The following is a 17825-nucleotide window of genomic DNA, read 5'->3' on the forward strand; positions in this document are numbered from 1 at the left end:
AGAGTCTCCTTTGCTACTTGAATGATCTTTGTCGCCAGAGCTTCCCATATATGAGTTGAGTCCCCATTTAGTCGATCCTGCGTCTGCACTATGAGTTTATCCTTAAACAGCAGGAGATTTTCGTCCTTCAAATATCCCCATCGAATTCTAGGTGTACCTTTCTTCTCTTGAACAATCAGCCTATTTCTGAAACCTATATCTGGCACCAGCAGTCGATGTTGAGCCACAACCGTCTCCCTAGGTATGACTTTGCAGTCCTTCCACCAACATCGGTCTCCTTGCCTTATCAAAAGGTAGTCAATTTGCGTGTCGCGTCAGCTACTGCTAAAGGTGATAAAATGAGAATCCTTTTTTTCCTAAAATAAGAATTTATAATACCTAGGTCATGAGCCACCACAAAACTCTAGGAGATCTGTCCTGGTCTCATTCCTATCACTAAAATCAAAACCCCCATGTACGGCTTGAAAACCATCATTAGCCTTACCAATGTGTCCATTAAAATCGCCTCCTATACAAATCCTCTCACTCCTAGGTATGCCCCCTACCACTGCGTCTAGGCAATCCCAAAATTCTCTCTTTTCCTGTTACCCTAAGCCTACATGAGGCGCGTAAGCGCAGACTACTGCCACTACTTCCTCCCCTAGTACTAATCTCAACACCATGATCTTGTCATTATATCTTATCACCTCCACCACACTAGTGTGTAGTTCCTTAGCCACTAGAAACCCCACTTCATTCCTAGCTCCATCAGACCCCGAGTACCACAACTTATACCTATTACACTCAGCCCCTCTATGCCCTTTCCACTTAGTCTCCTGGAGGCATGCTATATGAACCCTACGTCTTCTAAGAACATCTACTAATTCTAGCAACTTACCATTTAGTGTTCCTACATTCCAAGAAGCCAAACGCAATATATATCTTTACCCTTTCCTACACCTCTCGTTTCAGGACATGGTCTCAAGTAATAATCATGGTTCCTACGCTCAATGGTTGCAGCTAATCACACAAGCACAAGCAATAGACCACCCAATCCAATTAATAATAATAATAATGTTAATAATAATAATAGTAATAATAATAATAATAATAATGGGTAAGGTTCACCGGCGTTTCAAAACCCAGCACACTGCTCCGGCTCTTTCCTTAGTGTTCCGATCCGTTCCGTACGACTTTATGCAGCGGTGGCTGCCGTAGGATGTTGTGCAGGTCCTTGGAAATTTAGTGGTTGTAGCACCGGGGTGCAGGTCGTCAGAATTTAGCAGCGGCTCGTGAAGTGTTCTTTGGTGAGAAGCTCAGGTGTTGAAAGAGCTTCGGTGAGGAGCTAGCTGAAATAGAAAAAAAGAAAACTAGCTCCGGTAAAAGAGCTCCGATATTGTCACTTCGTTGTCTCAACCCACTGTTTGAGCTTTCAATCGTATATAATGAGCAACGGTTATATCAGATCTGGAGTTGATCTGATGAAAATTTAGCTCTTTAATTACAAACTGCCGACGAAAAATGCAATGGCGTACGGCGGAGAGGATATTGAGAAAGATCCGTTAATGGACGGCGTACGTCGGAGCGAATATGTTTCCCGGAGAAAAATGGGCGGCGTACGGCAGAGATAGCCGTTGATTTACACCGTTTGCAAAAGAAAAAAGAAATATACATAGAGAAAAAAGGAATGTACGGAACTTTTAAAAGTAAAAAGTCTATATATGATTCTTGTTTGAAACCCTATATATATATATAGGGGAGGATTATTTTGAGAACCATTGTGAGTTTTAAGAACTTTAAGAACTCAATTTTGAACCACACATTTAATTAAATAATATGAAATATGTGGCTGAGATTAAATTTAATTAAAAAATGAAGCAAGAGAGAGAATAAGTATTTTTGATAATTACACAAGTTTAAATGTTAGTTACACATGTGTAAAAAGTCGATTCGGTGTGTAAAAAAATACTGTAATTTTTCGTACATTACTTACACTGACGTATTACACATGTGTAAAAAAAATTTCGAAAAAAAAATTGTTACGTTGAGTTCTTTCGAGTTCTTAAAACTCAAAGTGGTTCTCAAAAGAAATCAATCATATATATATATATATATATATATATATAGATAATGCAATTATGTATATCGTTTAAATCATTATATTTATATAATAACTAGTTCATTTAGAATCTAGATTCTAATCAAACCTGGCATGATAAGCTTGCGATGAAGTTCCTTGTAAATTTAGCTTTATTTCAAACTTAAAACTTGTTTAAATCATATTCGATTCAAGCTTTTAACTAATTGCTAGAGTAGCTCACATCAACTGCTAGTTGACACTATTGTTGTCAACTATTTTGATTTTCAAATGTGACAATGAATTTTAATAATTCAAACTTCAGCTTGTTGGCTGATATTCATCGTACTTTAAGAAATTCTATAGAAGAAATTCTATAGATTAATCTCAATTTTCACTTTACTGACCTCCATTGAGCTTTTTATAACGGAAACTAACTCGGTTAAATTTAGGGAAAAATATGCCATTTTTCAAGTTGAGGTGAATAAATTATAAATGTAATTAAAGTTAAAACTCGTCACCGCCACCACGGCCACGTTCACTACCACGAACGCGACCGCCGCTTCCATCACCACCGCTATCACCACCTGTTTATGAATGTTTATGAAGGGAGGGTTTGAAATTTTCTATAACTATTATTAATTAATAGATATAGTTATGAAAAAAATAAATAAATAATACATGTACATATTATATAAAATTTAAAAAAATACACAAATATAATTATATATATAAAAGTTGATTAATAAATAATAAACGGACTGAGCTCAAGCTTGAAAAACCATTCACGAGCCGAGCGAAATAGAGATAGAAGCGAGCCGAGATCGAGCTCAAGCTATGTGTAAGTTAAACGATCCGAGCCCGAGTTTATTCGAGCTTAGACTCAGCTCAGCTAGAGCCTAGGTGAGCTCGGGCTTCGCTCTGCCCGTTTGCACTTTCCACCCTTAGTTGGAGAAGAAAAATAAACCTGGAGTTAAGTGTCATTTTAGTACCTGTGGTTTGATCGACTATGCAATTTTAGTACTTTTTTTGAATTTTTCGCAATTGGCTACTCCATGTTTCAAAAACTGGCCATTTTAGTACTTTTTCGTAACCCCGTTTATTTTTTCCGTTAAGTCAAGGGCATAATGGTAACTTTAGTTATTATATTTATTTTCTTTTTGAGTTAAGTGTCATTTTAGTACCTGTGGTTTGGTCAACTACGCAACTTTAGTACTTATTCTTTATTTTATGCAAATGGCTACCTCAGTTTCAAAAAAACTTGCGTTTTTAGTACATTTTTTCTAACTCCGTCTATTTTTTCGTTAAGTTAAAGATAATTTGGTAACTTCGTTATTTTCTTTGTTTTTTCTTTACTTTTAAACACTTATATCTTGTAAACCTTAAATCCCCTTATCAAAACTTCAAAATCCAAATCCTAAATTCCCAAATATCGTAAAAATTCAAGCCCTATGATGATATGGAGAAAGAGTTTAGGGATTTAGGATTTAGATTTTGATGTGATTGTGGATTTAAGTTTTACAAGATATAAGCTTTTAAAAGAAAAGAAAATAACGAAGTTACCAAATTATCTTAGACTTAACGAAAAGAATAGATGGGGTTAGAAAAAAAAGTACTAAAAACGCAAGTTTTTTGAAACTGAGGTAGCCATTTGCATAAAATAAAGAATAAGTACTAAAGTTGCGTAGTTGACCAAACCACAAGTACTAAAATGGCACTTAACTCAAAAGAAAATAAATAAAATACTAAAGTTACCATTATGCCCTTGACTTAACGGGAAAAATAAACGGGGTTACGAAAAAGTACTAAAATGGCTAGTTTTTGAAACCTGGAGTAGCCAGTTGCGCAAAATTCAAAAAACGTACTAAAGTTGCGTAGTCGATTAAACCACATGTACTAAAATGGCACTTAACTCATAAACCTGGGTTCTAATAGATAGAAATTTCGTCTTACTCCATGAACTTAAGAGAGTTAGAGAAATAATATATTTTGTCTCCAAACTAAACTTGGTTTAGTTTTAAAATAATTTCCTTTTGATATCATCTTACAAAGCATAATGGCATGAACTCGCATAAATTCGCATAAACTAGGTAATTCTATTTTTCTTAACTGTACTGGATATACTAATTATTTAAATTAGGAAAAGGACAAAAGAATTTTAACGTGTACTAAATGATAAATATATTACATTATTATATAACACGTAAGTTAATTCATTTGTTACTTTTAATAATTTAGAACTGAAGTAGTGATTTTTTTTAAAAAAAAAAGAAGTTTCAAATTGTAAAAAAAGAAGTTTCAAATTTAACAAATTTTTTTGTGCCATAAAATTATATTTACGAAATATGTATAGGTAGAGCCGTAGAGGTGCACAAGTCGGGTTTTTCAAATACCCGGGTTCGGGTGTAAATTTGGGTTCGGGTATAACCGGATTTTGGAAAATCTGGTATTGGGAAAACCCAGGTCGGGTTCGGGTCCGGGTATTGTCTCTAAAAACCATATTCTATGGGTTCGGGTTGGGTATATAACCGGGTATTCTAAAACCGAGTATTTGAATACCCTATTTTCGGGTACTGAAAAAACCTTATTTTCAGGTTTTGTCTGGCTTTATTTTAGGTATTTTTCGGATATATATTGGATTTTTTTAAGAGGTTGCACCTTTTAGGATTATTTTTCCGGGTAATATCGGGTATTTAAAAAACCCAGTTCCGAGTATTTGTAAAACCCGGTTCGGGTATGGAACCAGTTCCGGTTTTGGGTATTACCGGGTACAAATCGGGTCCGGTTCCGGGTACGGGTTTTGGTACTGAAATGCATACCTTATCCGTACCCTACGGGTAGGGTCGGGTATTAAGGACCCGTATATAAAAAAACGGGTCCTGGTATTTTTATCGGGTTCGGTTCCGGGTTTAGGTTTTTTGTGCACCTCTCTATATAGGTCCCCATTGACACATCCTGGTGGTAATTAAGGGTGTTTTTCGGTTTGTACTTTCGGGTCTCAAATTTCTCTAGTCCATGCCATTATAGCTATGATTTCATACTTGAGTTATTCCTTAGGTTCCTAATGTTTGAGAATATTAAATCAAGAATCAAAACCTGACCCTAATCTCTCCCACATTTTTAGGTTCAGTTTATTGGGATCGGGTTATATCGGTTTCGGGTATTTGACCTATAAAACTAAAAAAATAACTAAGAAAATAAAAAAATATTTTGACCAAATATAGAGAATAGAGACGGATACGATCGAACAAAACATGTAGAATCAAATGAACTTGAAATCAATCGAACAAAAACCTATATAGTTGATGAGAAATTGAAAACACTAAAATTCGTTGACTTAGTAGAATAAATAAGCAATTAGAGCTTAGAAATAAAATAGCCATAGAATTTGAAATCAATTGAATGCCAATGAATCTATGATGGAATGCTAAATAATGAACACACACTTGTAAGGGGTTAACCTAAAACCAAGATTCAAGTAACCATTAACCGAATTAAATTGGTTCGGGTTTGGGTAGCGTGAATTCGGGTTCGGGTTCGGGTTCCATAGATGTGAGAACTTTCGGGTTAAGGTTAACGATTTTTTAGGTTGTGGAAAATGTGACAGCTATTGTGGTAAAGGTGTATTCCCTAATAAAAAAAGGAAACATACATATGCTTAGATGTTCTTACAAACGTAATATAAAAGAGGGCAAGAGGTTAAATACTTCAATGAAAAAAATAAATAAAAAAGGCGATGATTGTTAGCCAAAAAAATATACACCAATATTATTGGCACTTGATGTGTATATGATATCTTGTAATCACCTTGTAATTTGGCTTGATTTGATTACCATCCAATTAATCGACAATTTGAATACTAAGTTAGAAGGAAAGAGATTTTAGCATTTTGGGGCTTACATACAAGTAATCGTGGATGTACCTTGATTGAACATACATAAACATGGCGCCCGTGAGAGCAACAGAGGAGGGAGAGAGAGGAGGGGGGGGGGCTAGAGAGAGAGAGAGAAACGGGTGAACTGATTCAATTAGGGGAAGGGGGGATAGAAATTGGTTGTTTTGCCCTCACATAGGGGCACATGTCCCGATTTAACGTCTAAAATAGACCAATGTCAGACCCTTAAATGAAATAAACAAGTTTTTAGATTAAAAAAAGAATGTTTTCCATAATTGCTATGGTCTAAGGATAAAAGATACATGTTTTTCGTAATTTCTTTAGTCTAAGGACAAAAGGTAAAGTTTTCAATAAACATAAGAGATGAAAAGTGTGGTTTACTTGTTTAAATATTATTATATGGTTAACACACAAATAATAAATTTTAGAAATCCTTTATATGAATGCATACGTTTAATACACTACCCATATAATACATAATGTAGTTTAGTTATAAAGAATACAAAAGTATACTAAGCAAGACTCATCAACCAGAAAAGGAAGATTAAAATCCAAGAAATGTGAAAAGTAAGAGATACCTTTTTGCGAATTGAAGCAATACAACAACGTGTGTCTCTTACTCAACCATTTTTTAGCCTTTATTCACATTATTGATATTTGATATCGATTACTTAAAAGTGAGATTGGTGAATAATATGATTTATTTCAGAACCAAGACCTACTGAACCTTTTCAAGTTATATTTAAGAGTATAGTTTTTACGTTTAAATTAGATGGTTAGGTTTATAACTGATAATAATAATCATTGATGGGTTAAAAAAGTCATTTTAACCACTGTAAACCACATAGTTTTTGTGATGGACATATGACAACCATCAGTAATCCATCCCCCATCGGTAAAGTTCCACAAGACTACTGGACGTGGGTAAATACTTCACAAAAGGATATATGAAAGTAAATTTACACATGGAATACATGTGGATATTCCTGAAAGATCACCGATAACTCACCATTGAATGATCACAATGAACCTATCCCCGACAAACTTTGAAAAATATCTTTCTATCTTTTTCGGGGTATCCTTCTAATTGTAGGTGATCATCGATAAACGTGGCATCGGTAAAAATCTGCTTTCTATTAGTGAACGTTTTCAAATACATAATTATTCTTAGTTTGTATAATTATTGTCTATAATTTATAGACGTAAGGCTTTTTATTAATGTTAACATGCTATTTATTTTTAAAGCAATAAAGTAGAACATAAGGTTAACTTAGCCCATCATTGTAACATATTTTAAATATACTTGTAACCACTATAAATCCACCAATTTTCAGATCTTTATCACATGTAGGTCATTTAGTAGCAAGGTATTGGAAGTTCTTTAGCCTTTATACAACGTCTTACTTATGGGCTTAAGGAATTTATTATTTGTTTATTTATCTAAAACTCTAAAGTGGTATTTTTTTTACTACTAAAATCAGCATTGACATAACAAAGGTTTTATGTCATGTGACAAACTATATCATAACGTTTTCCACTATGTAAAAACGTGAATTAGCTATGTAAATAATCTCAAAAAATCTTCTGTTTTGCACCCTCCCTCCATCATATTATTAATTTTACACGGCCTCGCACGCATTAATTTGTTGTAAATGTGATGAATGCAAATGTTACAACCTTCCAAACGAAAAATAGAGTACTAGATACATCATGGAGAACGAACTACTAGATTCTAAAGCACCTAATATTGAGTTAACCTGACTTGACATATAACATGTTAACACGCAAATGTTGTTCATTCGTTCCATAGCAACATAGCATATTATATATTTACACATCGTGGACCACAATGACAAGACAAGACAGCTGATGACATACAAAGGAGTTTGTGAAAATATGTACAAACATAGACTACATAGCAATGGTATATAAGTTGTGAGATCAAGTGACCCCACATGTCTTCTTTATGCTACACTAATTTGAGTCTCGTGTATTACATGAGTAATTGATGAAAATTTTAAACTCTAGCTATTATGTGAAATTCAGTCAACAAAATGATCATATATTGTTAATATAATTACAATTCACATTAAAATAACAGAAATTACATAACTAAGATTACACAAACATGTTATAAATATGTAAAAAAAACTCCCTTGTACACCATATCTGTGGGTGTATTGGTCGGTATACATTGTTTATCAAAAAAACAAAATCTTTAGTCAATGTCTGTCTGTAACTCTTGATAAGGTAACATATAGGTCTACTTATAACACTTGATGTAGTCATGTATAGTTGTGCGTGTGACAAATAAGGTTCTTTCAAGTGCATACCAACCCTATATTAATGATAAATATATCCATGAAACTAACAAAAAATGTTCATACACATAAAATATCATACCTTTAATCAATTAATATGATGTCATTTAATATCATCTGTTCATGTTTATCCAAAAAATATGATTATTCCAAATAGGGCTGTCAATTTATAAACGAGACATGATTACACGACACGTAGCTACATGACTTTAACAAGTAACATGTAAGGTCTTAATAGGTTTTGTGTAATAAACAGGCATACACGAATTTACCTGATAATTTTCGTGTATAAACATGTAAAATATATGTTTACATGTTAAGTACATGGTTAGATTTTTATAATTATATATATATATACATAATTATAGAAATCTAGCCATGTACAACCCTTGAGTTAGGAGTTCCTTAGTTCTCTCCCTAATTAAATAGGAGTTCTCTCTTAATCCTTTCCTTATATATATATATATATATATGATCAGGATCATGAGAGAACTTTTTTAAAATTGAGAACTATGAGAACCAAATTTGGACCACAAAAACCTCAAAATAAAAAAAATCATAAAATAAAAAAAACACAAAAATCAAAAAAGTAAAATAACCAAAATTCTTATTTTATCATCCTGGTTTCATAAAAAAAAACTCGGTTTAGCTAAATTATATACACATATGTATAATATATACATATATGTACATTTACATGTTTTTTTTGTACATATGTGTATAATTTAAGATAAATGATACTGTACATATGTGTATATTACGTAACTAAAGTTTATATAAAATTATACATATGTGTATAATACGACGTTTTTTTTAATTTTTTATTATTTTTTTAATTTTTTTAATGAAACCGGAATGAAATATAAGAATTTTGGTTTTTTTACTTTTTAAAAATTTTTATTATTTTTTGTTTTATGATTTTTTTAAATATTTTTTTAAAAGTGTTTTTAGTGATCCAAAATGGTTCTCAAAGTTCTCAATTTGTAAAGGGTTCTCTTAGGATCCTTACCCCATATATCTATACTATATTATAATACATATAGGAAGGGCAGAATGGTCATTGACCAAAACTCTTAAAAATAAGACTTTTACAAGTTATAATGCATGCATTACAGCCACTTAATGCATGTTTCCCTCTCCCACTTCATGCATGTTTCCCGCTAGCTGTCTGTTTCAAATTTCAAACACAAACACACGTTACAAGAAAATATATATATATATATATATATAGAGAGAGAGAGAGAGAGATATGAAGATAAGCCTGCACATATTCTTTCTCAACTTCGATCCTTCAGTCACCAAAATCAACAAACACTGCATCATGCTTCACGCTCTCTGTTCCACAATCTAAGGTTTGTTGGCTTTGATTTGAGAAACCTAGAAGTGATGCGACCCGTTGATTTATGTAATTGGCGCCATCATCATCAGGCGAAAAAGATGAGTTTGTTAATGATGTGAAGAAGCTTCACGATAGCCAAGGTACCAACTATTTGACCCCAAATCCCTTGCTAGGGTTCATATTCTGTCATGTACTTATATCAATTCCAATGCACTTATTATACGAAATTGTGATTTGTCATAGTTTAGTATTTGAGGTAAGTTTTTGTAGAAATTGTTATGCTAAATCTATTTTGGCTTAGTCTTTTGGTATTACTTTCTCATGGTGACATTTTCACTCTTTGAGAAATAGGCATATGTGTTTACTTTTTTATTATTGACTTCTTATAAAACTTAAAAATGGAATTTTTTTGAAAAGACACATGAGAGTTATGTCGAGTGCTAGATGATCAACAAGTAGCTAACATGTTGAAATCACCAACCATATATTTATATTATTAGTCTGTTTTCATTTTGTTACCATGAGTTATCAATATTTTCTGTTTCTGTAAACCCATTTTTAGGTTGATTTCCTTGGTCGAAACCATCTACTAATGAGTGAAACTGCCGTTTTTGCCATAGTTGTCTTAGTAGTATCAGTTGATTTGATAAAAAAATATTTTATTTACCCTATTTTACTCTTCTCCTTAAAACCTGCAAGCTTTTCAAATCCAGCATCTTGAAACTAATGTGCACACTGTATTCGGTGCAGGTTTACTTGTGTGAAAAGGTGTCACTTGTGAATGAAATGTACTTTGCAATCACTCTTGATCGTACAACTGCTGGTCCAGTAAGCTTTTTCTTACTTATCCTATTACAAGTTTTTAATATAAACTTGACACGCACATTCTGACACACAATTTGGTGCTTATTTGTTCAGCTTATCATTGCCTGCCGAGAGGGAGGAACCAGCATTGAAGACCTTGCTGAGAAATTCCCTGACATGATCATTAAAGTACGCTTTCTTTTGACACGGTTTTTCCTTCTGGTGTTTCTTGTAATTGTTTGATGACCCTTGTCAACTTATGTTTGAATAATTTGACTTTCGACAGGTGCCAATTGATGTTTTTAAAGGAATTACCGATGAAGATGCTGCCAAAGTTGTAGATGGCCTTGCTCCAAAGGTAGCCGACAGAGCCGCTTCAATAGAACAAGTCAAGAAGCTGTATAATCTTTTCCGTGAATGTGATTGCACACAGTTGGAGGTCAGAATTAATTACCTACTTCTACACAGACATTTTGGCTTCGTTTTTTCATCTAATTTTCAGATTTTGGTATTAAGTTTAAATCTTTTCCCTTTTCAGATCAATCCAATTGCAGAGACTTCTGATAACAAATTGGTTGCTGCTGATGCTAAGCTTAACTTTGATGATAATGCTGCTTTCCGTCAAAAAGAGATATTCGCCCTTCGTTATCCAACACAAGAGGATCCTCGTGAGGTTGCAGCGGCAAAAACGGATTTAAATTACATTGGTTTGGATGGGGAAATTGGATGTATGGTGAATGGCGCTGGATTGGCAATGGCCACAATGGATATTATAAAGTTGCATGGAGGAACACCTGCCAACTTTCTAGATGTAGGCAGGAACGCTTCTGAAGGACAGGTAATTAAAAAATTTTAAAACGGGATTTAATTTTTTTTAGTTTTTTTGGTTGGCTCATAACAACTTTTAGAAAAAAATGTATGCAAGTTGTTAGAGGCTTTCAAGATCTTGACATCAGATGACAAAGTGAAAGCAATATTAGTAAACATTTTTGGAGGAATTATGAAGTGTGACGTCATAGCCAGTGGGATTGTTAATGCTGCTAAACATGTGATTCGGCAATACGTTTATTGCAATGTCACAAATAATTTACATCGTTCAATTATTTATGCATTAATATTACATTTTTGGCAACCTTCTAATGAATTTTTAATTGTTTTCAGGTTGCATTGAAGGTGCCTGTCGTGGTTCGTCTTGAAGGCACAAATGTGGATCAAGGAAAGAGGATTCTTAAGGTATATGTTAACTTTTTTTTCAAAACATTAAAGCTCCATAATAATTATGTAACGTTCATAGGACTAAAACTTTTAAAACTAAACAATTCTTTACTGGGATATATAGGAAAGCGGGATAACATTGATCACAGCTGAGGATCTGGATGATGCAGCTGAGAAAGCGGTTAAAGCACTTAAATCGGCTTAAAGATACCGCTCTAGCAATGTTTTGATTCTTTTCTTGTCTGTTGAGAAGTTGTACCTTGGTCACACAATTTCCAAAATGAGCGAATGCGGGTTCTTTGTTATCTTCTTTCAAGTTTTTGGATCATAATTGGAGACATTTTAATTTCCCACATGTTAGTGTCAGTAAGATGATTCAAATGTGATTTAGCCGTTTGAATTGCAACTGTTGTATCAGCGTTTTTTGTTACGTTAAAGTCATCAATTCTTGTAAAACCTCAAAAAGCAAAAAAACAAAAGTGGATATTAAGATTTGCAAGAATGTCGAATGACTTACGTATTCTATTTACTTCTGAAAAAACAAAATGAAAGTTGGGTCCAATGTTAATAAGTTGCATACTTAGGTTATGTGGTTTTTTGTTTGTAGCAAGATTCGAGTGTAACACAAACTTTTGATAAATATTACGTTAAACTAAGACTTTCTATTAAAAGGAGGGTTCAGCTCAGAACCCAATTTGTTTTGGTCAATTTATCTACACACAAACGAATAGTTAACAGAACCCAAACATGCAACCTTTTAAAGTTTGTACCCAAATTTGTTGCCTTGGCCAAATCATAGAGACCATCTATAACGAAACAGATTGGGGGGCATTTTTGAGTCTGAGATTGACAAACAAAAGAGACGAAGCGACGTTAAAGAAGAAACCAGTGCCACCCTACCAAGTTTGGAAGATGCTGGACCACCACTGCTCTTCGATCTCCAATCACTGGAGTTCCTGTCTCCCAACACTATCTCAGTTCTCTATCCGATTCTAAAAGATCATGGTTGGAGCCTCGTCTTCTAAAACTCTCGGATATATTGATTTGAATAATCTTAAGCATGGAAAACGACAAATACAAGGATCCTCAACTGAAGGTGTTTGTGTGAATAGTGCTCAGCTTTAATAGAGCCATTGGACGTGCCTTCTATACCAAGTTAAAGGTTCGAAGTTAGAAGTTAGTCCTGTGGGTTTGAAATTTTTGGCATAAAAATGTGATTTTTTGTTAAATTTTATAAAAAAAATTGTGGGTGTTGTGAATTTAGATCAGTTCAAGATAATTATGCTATTTTTTATAAAGATTTAAAAATTTCGGTGTTGTCAGTTTTAAAAAAAATGTGATCTTTTCTTTGGAAGTTCTAAAGATTTGTATTTAAATTTTTAGCATTAAAAAGTGATATTATGAATTTCTAAGCAACATACTTGCTCAATTTATAATTATAATTTTCAAAAGTATGCAGCTAAACCGTTTTGACCGCAGTTATATCACTAGAACTCCCCCCTCCCTCTCTTTTATTTTTACAATAATTAAATCCATAAAATTACACTGTCCTAACATGAACCAAGTTGACCTTTGGTAAAAAGTGGAAATGGAAGAGACTTGCTTACTCGTGGAGGTTGCTGGAACTTCAATAAAAAGGTGACATGTTATTCGTTTTGAATATTTAGAAATTTTTAAACAATATGGCTCGGTATGAAGCTGAGCCGAGCCGAGCCGACTTGGCTCGGTTAGAATGCTTGTATGGCTTGGCTCAGTTTTTAACAAGCCAAACTGGTTTGATTTGGCTTGTGAGCTTTGCCCGGTTTGGCTCAGATTATATTACTTCAGTATATTTTATATATATATACATCAAGTTTAGTAAACTCGCATTCTTCTTAATAAACCAAGAATTGGTGATTTATCATGCTTCTAGCAATCTAAAACTTCGCATACATGCCTATCTTGTACTAACAAGTGTTTTTTTTCCACTAACAGGGTGATCATTCATTGTTGAGTTAGTTCGAATGCCAATGAACTTATATTGTAACCGGTTTTACATGTTATGTGTTAGTTTAAACTTGATTTGAACTTGTTATGTATTCGTTAAACTTATTTTGTGTTCGGATAAACTCTTTATACAATGTGTATTAGGTTGAACCTGAGCTTAAGCTCAACTTTCAGCTCGGTTTTAAAGCCAAGCCAAGCTTGTGCTTTCAAATTTTCAGCTCGTACTTGTATAGAAAAAGTGGTAGAATAACCACGTTGTGAGTCACCGCCGCCGCATCGCGCGGGCACCTACTAGTATATATATATATATACACACATGTAATACACGAGACTCAAATTAGTGTAACATAAAGAAGACATGTGGGGTCACTTGATCCCACAACTTATATACCACTAGTGGCTTCACCCACCGCGTTGCGGCGTGGTTGGGCTGCCAACAGGTTCTGTTTGTTCTATATGAAACGGTGACGAACGCAACATCTGCATAGAACTAATTTAGTTTAGTGACATCCTAGATAGTGTCCATCGTAGTAAAGCTAATATATGCTACATGGTGTTGTTACATTAACAAACTACATTTGTAGTCTTATATGCTTATGTCTGCTTCATAATACATTTGTAGTCTATATGAAATGGTGACGAATGCAACACCTAGATAGAACTAATTTAGTTTAGTGACATCCTAGCTAATAGGGTATTTTCGGGTTCACAAAGTAAATGCAAGGACTTCTAACAAAACATTATGAGTCCATCTTCCGAACACGTTGGTCCTGCCAAAATTATGCCTTATGCGCTCCATTGCCTTCTTCCCAAAAAGTTTATGTAGCCATTTTTACATTATATCTTTTGTTTCTTTGCTGATTGATCTGTAGCTTAACAAATGCTATGGTTTGCCATATGGTCTTGTCAAAATCTCCAGTTTTGCAGCAGTACATGTCAGTTATCATATGGTGTTTTTTTGGAGTTCTCGGTTTTGCAGCAGTTGTCGGTTTTTCGTATGGTCTTTCTTGGAATCTTTCAGCAGCTGTTGTCTGTCGGTTATCTGATTTGAGGTTGCATCGTTTATGTTGACAATAAATGAACGGACTGTTTAGAGAGTTACATTCATCAGCTTTGTTACACCTATTACTGGAAGCTTTGGAGTTGGGATGATTCTTTGGTAGGTGTAGCCTTTTGCTGTAATCATGTCGTGGAAATTGATTTTTATGAGTTTGCTCATTGCTTCATCAAAAAGCATTGCATATATGTCTGGTGCCATTGGTGAGGGTGGCATTGACACAACACCTGTTGTTTCACATTAGAGCTTGTATTAGTCGGTTATAAAGCTATTGTTGACTAAGTTTAGAGTAAATGTTGTAATTTGTAATGGGAAGCGTTTCTTACATGTACCTTGGATCATTGTTGTCATGATCTTCACACACAAACTTTATTGTGGAAATCTTCTGCAAATGCAATTTCTTGGTACACGCGGAAAAGGAGACGAAGTACCAATTATGGTCCACTTGGATGATTTTTATGTGTGTCATGCATGTGTAGCGGTTCTGTATGATAGTTGTGTATGACCGTTGAATACGATAAGTTGTTTAGAGCAAATATTTTTAATTAGTCGCTCAAATTTAGTTATAACTTGGATTTAAACAATCGCAACTATAAGTCGTTATATAACAGCTACAGTATCTTGGTTATTTATTTTTATCATAAATTACTCACCAATTTAATTGTTATATTTGATATCTAAAAGATCATACTTGTAAATTATTATGTTGAAAAACCATTTGTGTGATAGATTATGTTTATATATAAAATCAGTTTATAGGCTACATAATGTGAACTTATCTGATTTATTAAATAATAGTTTGGATAGAAGTATTAATTGTACTTTGTGGGCTTACAGAGGATTTGGAAATAAATTGAAATAAAGAATATGTTGTTTAGCAAGTGAGTTGTGATAGCCTAGTTTTGAGTTAAAATAATATTGTTAAAGTAGTGAGAAAAACGACTATTGGTTGAGATCTTACTTATCCTTGATGAGGATTTTACCAAGTAACACCAGCACCAGAGTAGCCTCAACAGACCTCCAGATTGACCGGTATCGCATATGGAATTCATACCTGCAACAGCCGTTTTTAAAACCATAAAAGTACAAATTAGTTGGGAAAAAAGTTGGTACGTTATAAACAGAAACATATAAGGTGTAGTTTATGAATTATATAAATGCACACGTACTTGCAAATTGCTAATCCTCACATAATCAAATCTTACATTCATGTAAAGAAATTCAAAGCACAGATGCATTTGGTTGCAGTCATTGCACTTTCAGCTGTCACACGCATAACTCATTCAGAAACCATGTCCTAAATTAGTTTAGAAAGTAAAAAACTTCCCTAATAGTTGACTTTCACTTTTAGCTAATGTTTAATTGTACCTGGTGGTGCATTAAAACGGGCAATTTTTTATTAAGGAATTTTAAATCTACTCAAAACTATTATGACACACATTCTCTCTTTTAATTTACATATAAACCTACCCTCTTCAAACATCAAAATGCCACAAAAAAATCCAGCATTATTGAAAGGTAACTGAAGGATTCGGTATAAAAGTCATGGACGAATTCCAGTAATCAAGACCGACTTCTTTGACTCCCAACTCACAAAAGTCATGTTTTGTGCTCATTAAACAACAAAATCCCACAAAGCAAAAAATCTAGTAGAAATCAGTGTATGCAGCGGCCATATATTTCACAAAACACAAAATCCTAATATTCTGAATTGAAAATTACAAAAAAAGCACATAAACAAATGATCGAACACTTGGCGGGCACGACATGTTAAAGAAACAAACAAAGAAACCTGGTGGTGCAAGCAATAGAGAACATATGCATTTGCTGCATACGAAGAAAAATGAATGTTCAATAACATAAAACCTGCAATTTAGAGACGGAAAGGATCGCATATTGCCGGAAGGTAGCAATCAACAGAGCAGAGAAGCCAACAAAATTAACAATGCAACAACTGATGCAACCAGCTAACAAACCGTGGCTTTAACAACCCAATCAAACCACTACCATCACCGCCACCTAGGGTTCAGAAATTGAACCTGGCAACAGTACTGTTAGTGATAATCGGGAGAGCAGTCGACCCACCACTGCCACCGATTACTTCCCCACACCAGACCACTACCACCACCACACGACCGCCGCCTAGGGTTCCTAAATCGAACCCGGTAACAATAGGCGATGATGGCAGTGAAATAAAAAAACAAACGATGATGATGATAATGCAAATGTCGGTTTATGATGAAAAAGAGTGCCATAAAACATGGTGGGTGAGTGGGAATTGGCTGGAAGAAAACAATTGGAAGAAACCACGGTGATCTACACCTGGAATGCTGTAGAAAAGAACTCCTAACTCAAGGGTTATAATTGTAAATTGCCTCCAATAAAGAACGCTTTTGCCTGCGGATCTATGTCAACACAAACCTCCTTTCAATAGAGATTACCACTTGCGAATCACAGATCGTTACAAATCGATTGTTCTGAACACCAATCATAGATTACTTCAGCCATCCAGATCGTTACAAAATGATTGTTCTGAACACAAATCATATATTAGTTCAGGTGTCTAACATGTCAATTGCAGGTATCACAATTCGCATATTTAATCCCTTTCCTTTCGGTTATAATCCTTAAATTTGATTGATAATATATGCTTGTTTCATTTATAGATTTGGTAGTTTAATTGATTAATCACAAGTTACGATATAATTAGTAGACAACCGATTGTTAATTATGAGTCCGGCTGGAATTAGGAAGACAAAGCCCACAATTTGACCTAATTACTATTAAGTTTTACATTGTGCAATATACGTACATGTATTACATACATGGATAAGGTAAATGGACAAGTTGTGTAATACATGTATTACTTACTCAAATGTTTAATTGAGACCGCCTACAAACTGTTTGACGAAAAGTCTCAAAGAAAACGAGTTGATAATCAATGAATGGATAGATAGTTAATGATGCTCTTGAACAAAAACTGCTATAAGTTTAAACTTTGATTCATGCTTTTGCTTTTGGCTCTGTTAATTTGATTTTTAAACAAGTAATATGATAATGATCGACTCATATTTTTAATAGGTTAAAGTATAAAGGGAATATATGAGATCATCATACTCGCAAACATGGTAACATCTAGAAAAACTTTTTAT

General features: G+C 33.9%; 1 protein-coding gene and 1 long non-coding RNA gene across 4 annotated transcripts; one reads left to right on the forward strand and one right to left on the reverse strand.

Annotated features, from left to right (window-relative positions):
• The first annotated feature begins 10315 nt into the window (after positions 1-10315).
• LOC143556366 (succinate--CoA ligase [ADP-forming] subunit beta, mitochondrial-like) lies at positions 10316-11924 on the forward strand. Its single transcript, XM_077045706.1, has 7 exons — positions 10316-10439; positions 10530-10604; positions 10702-10854; positions 10954-11253; positions 11341-11463; positions 11577-11648; positions 11755-11924. Exons 1-7 carry the CDS (start codon positions 10338-10340, stop codon positions 11833-11835), a joined length of 906 nt encoding a protein of 301 aa, XP_076901821.1. The 5' UTR covers positions 10316-10337; the 3' UTR covers positions 11836-11924.
• Positions 11925-14014: 2090 nt separating this feature from the next.
• Positions 14015-16765, reverse strand: LOC143556739 (uncharacterized). Of its 3 annotated transcripts, none has more exons than XR_013139435.1 (3): positions 15635-16765; positions 14739-15157; positions 14015-14096 (listed from the first exon to the last, which is right to left on the reverse strand). It is a non-coding gene; the product is annotated as an uncharacterized LOC143556739 (long non-coding RNA). The 3 variants fall into 3 exon arrangements; XR_013139432.1 differs by lacking the exon at positions 14015-14096 and having other exon boundaries at positions 14127-15157; positions 15635-15727; positions 16466-16765; XR_013139431.1 differs by lacking the exon at positions 14015-14096 and having other exon boundaries at positions 14127-14900; positions 15006-15157.
• Positions 16766-17825: the final 1060 nt, after the last annotated feature.

Source organism: Bidens hawaiensis, unplaced genomic scaffold (genome assembly GCF_021521415.1).
Source record: "Bidens hawaiensis isolate Kalapana, Puna unplaced genomic scaffold, B.hawaiensis_p1.1 tig00001035_1, whole genome shotgun sequence".
Taxonomy (NCBI): domain Eukaryota; kingdom Viridiplantae; phylum Streptophyta; class Magnoliopsida; order Asterales; family Asteraceae; genus Bidens; species Bidens hawaiensis.

What these genes read in the sequence shown, in the direction of transcription:
- LOC143556366 (XM_077045706.1), top strand. Translation starts at nt 10,338, where the DNA reads ATGTGCACACTGTATTCGGTGCAGGTTTACTTGTGTGAAAAGGTGTCA. An exon ending in GTGATTGCACACAGTTGGAG is followed by an intron (nt 10,855 to 10,953) that starts GTCAGAATTAAT and finishes TTCCCTTTTCAG; the next exon opens with ATCAATCCAATTGCAGAGAC. An exon ending in AAGGAAAGAGGATTCTTAAG is followed by an intron (nt 11,649 to 11,754) that starts GTATATGTTAAC and finishes TGGGATATATAG; the next exon opens with GAAAGCGGGATAACATTGAT.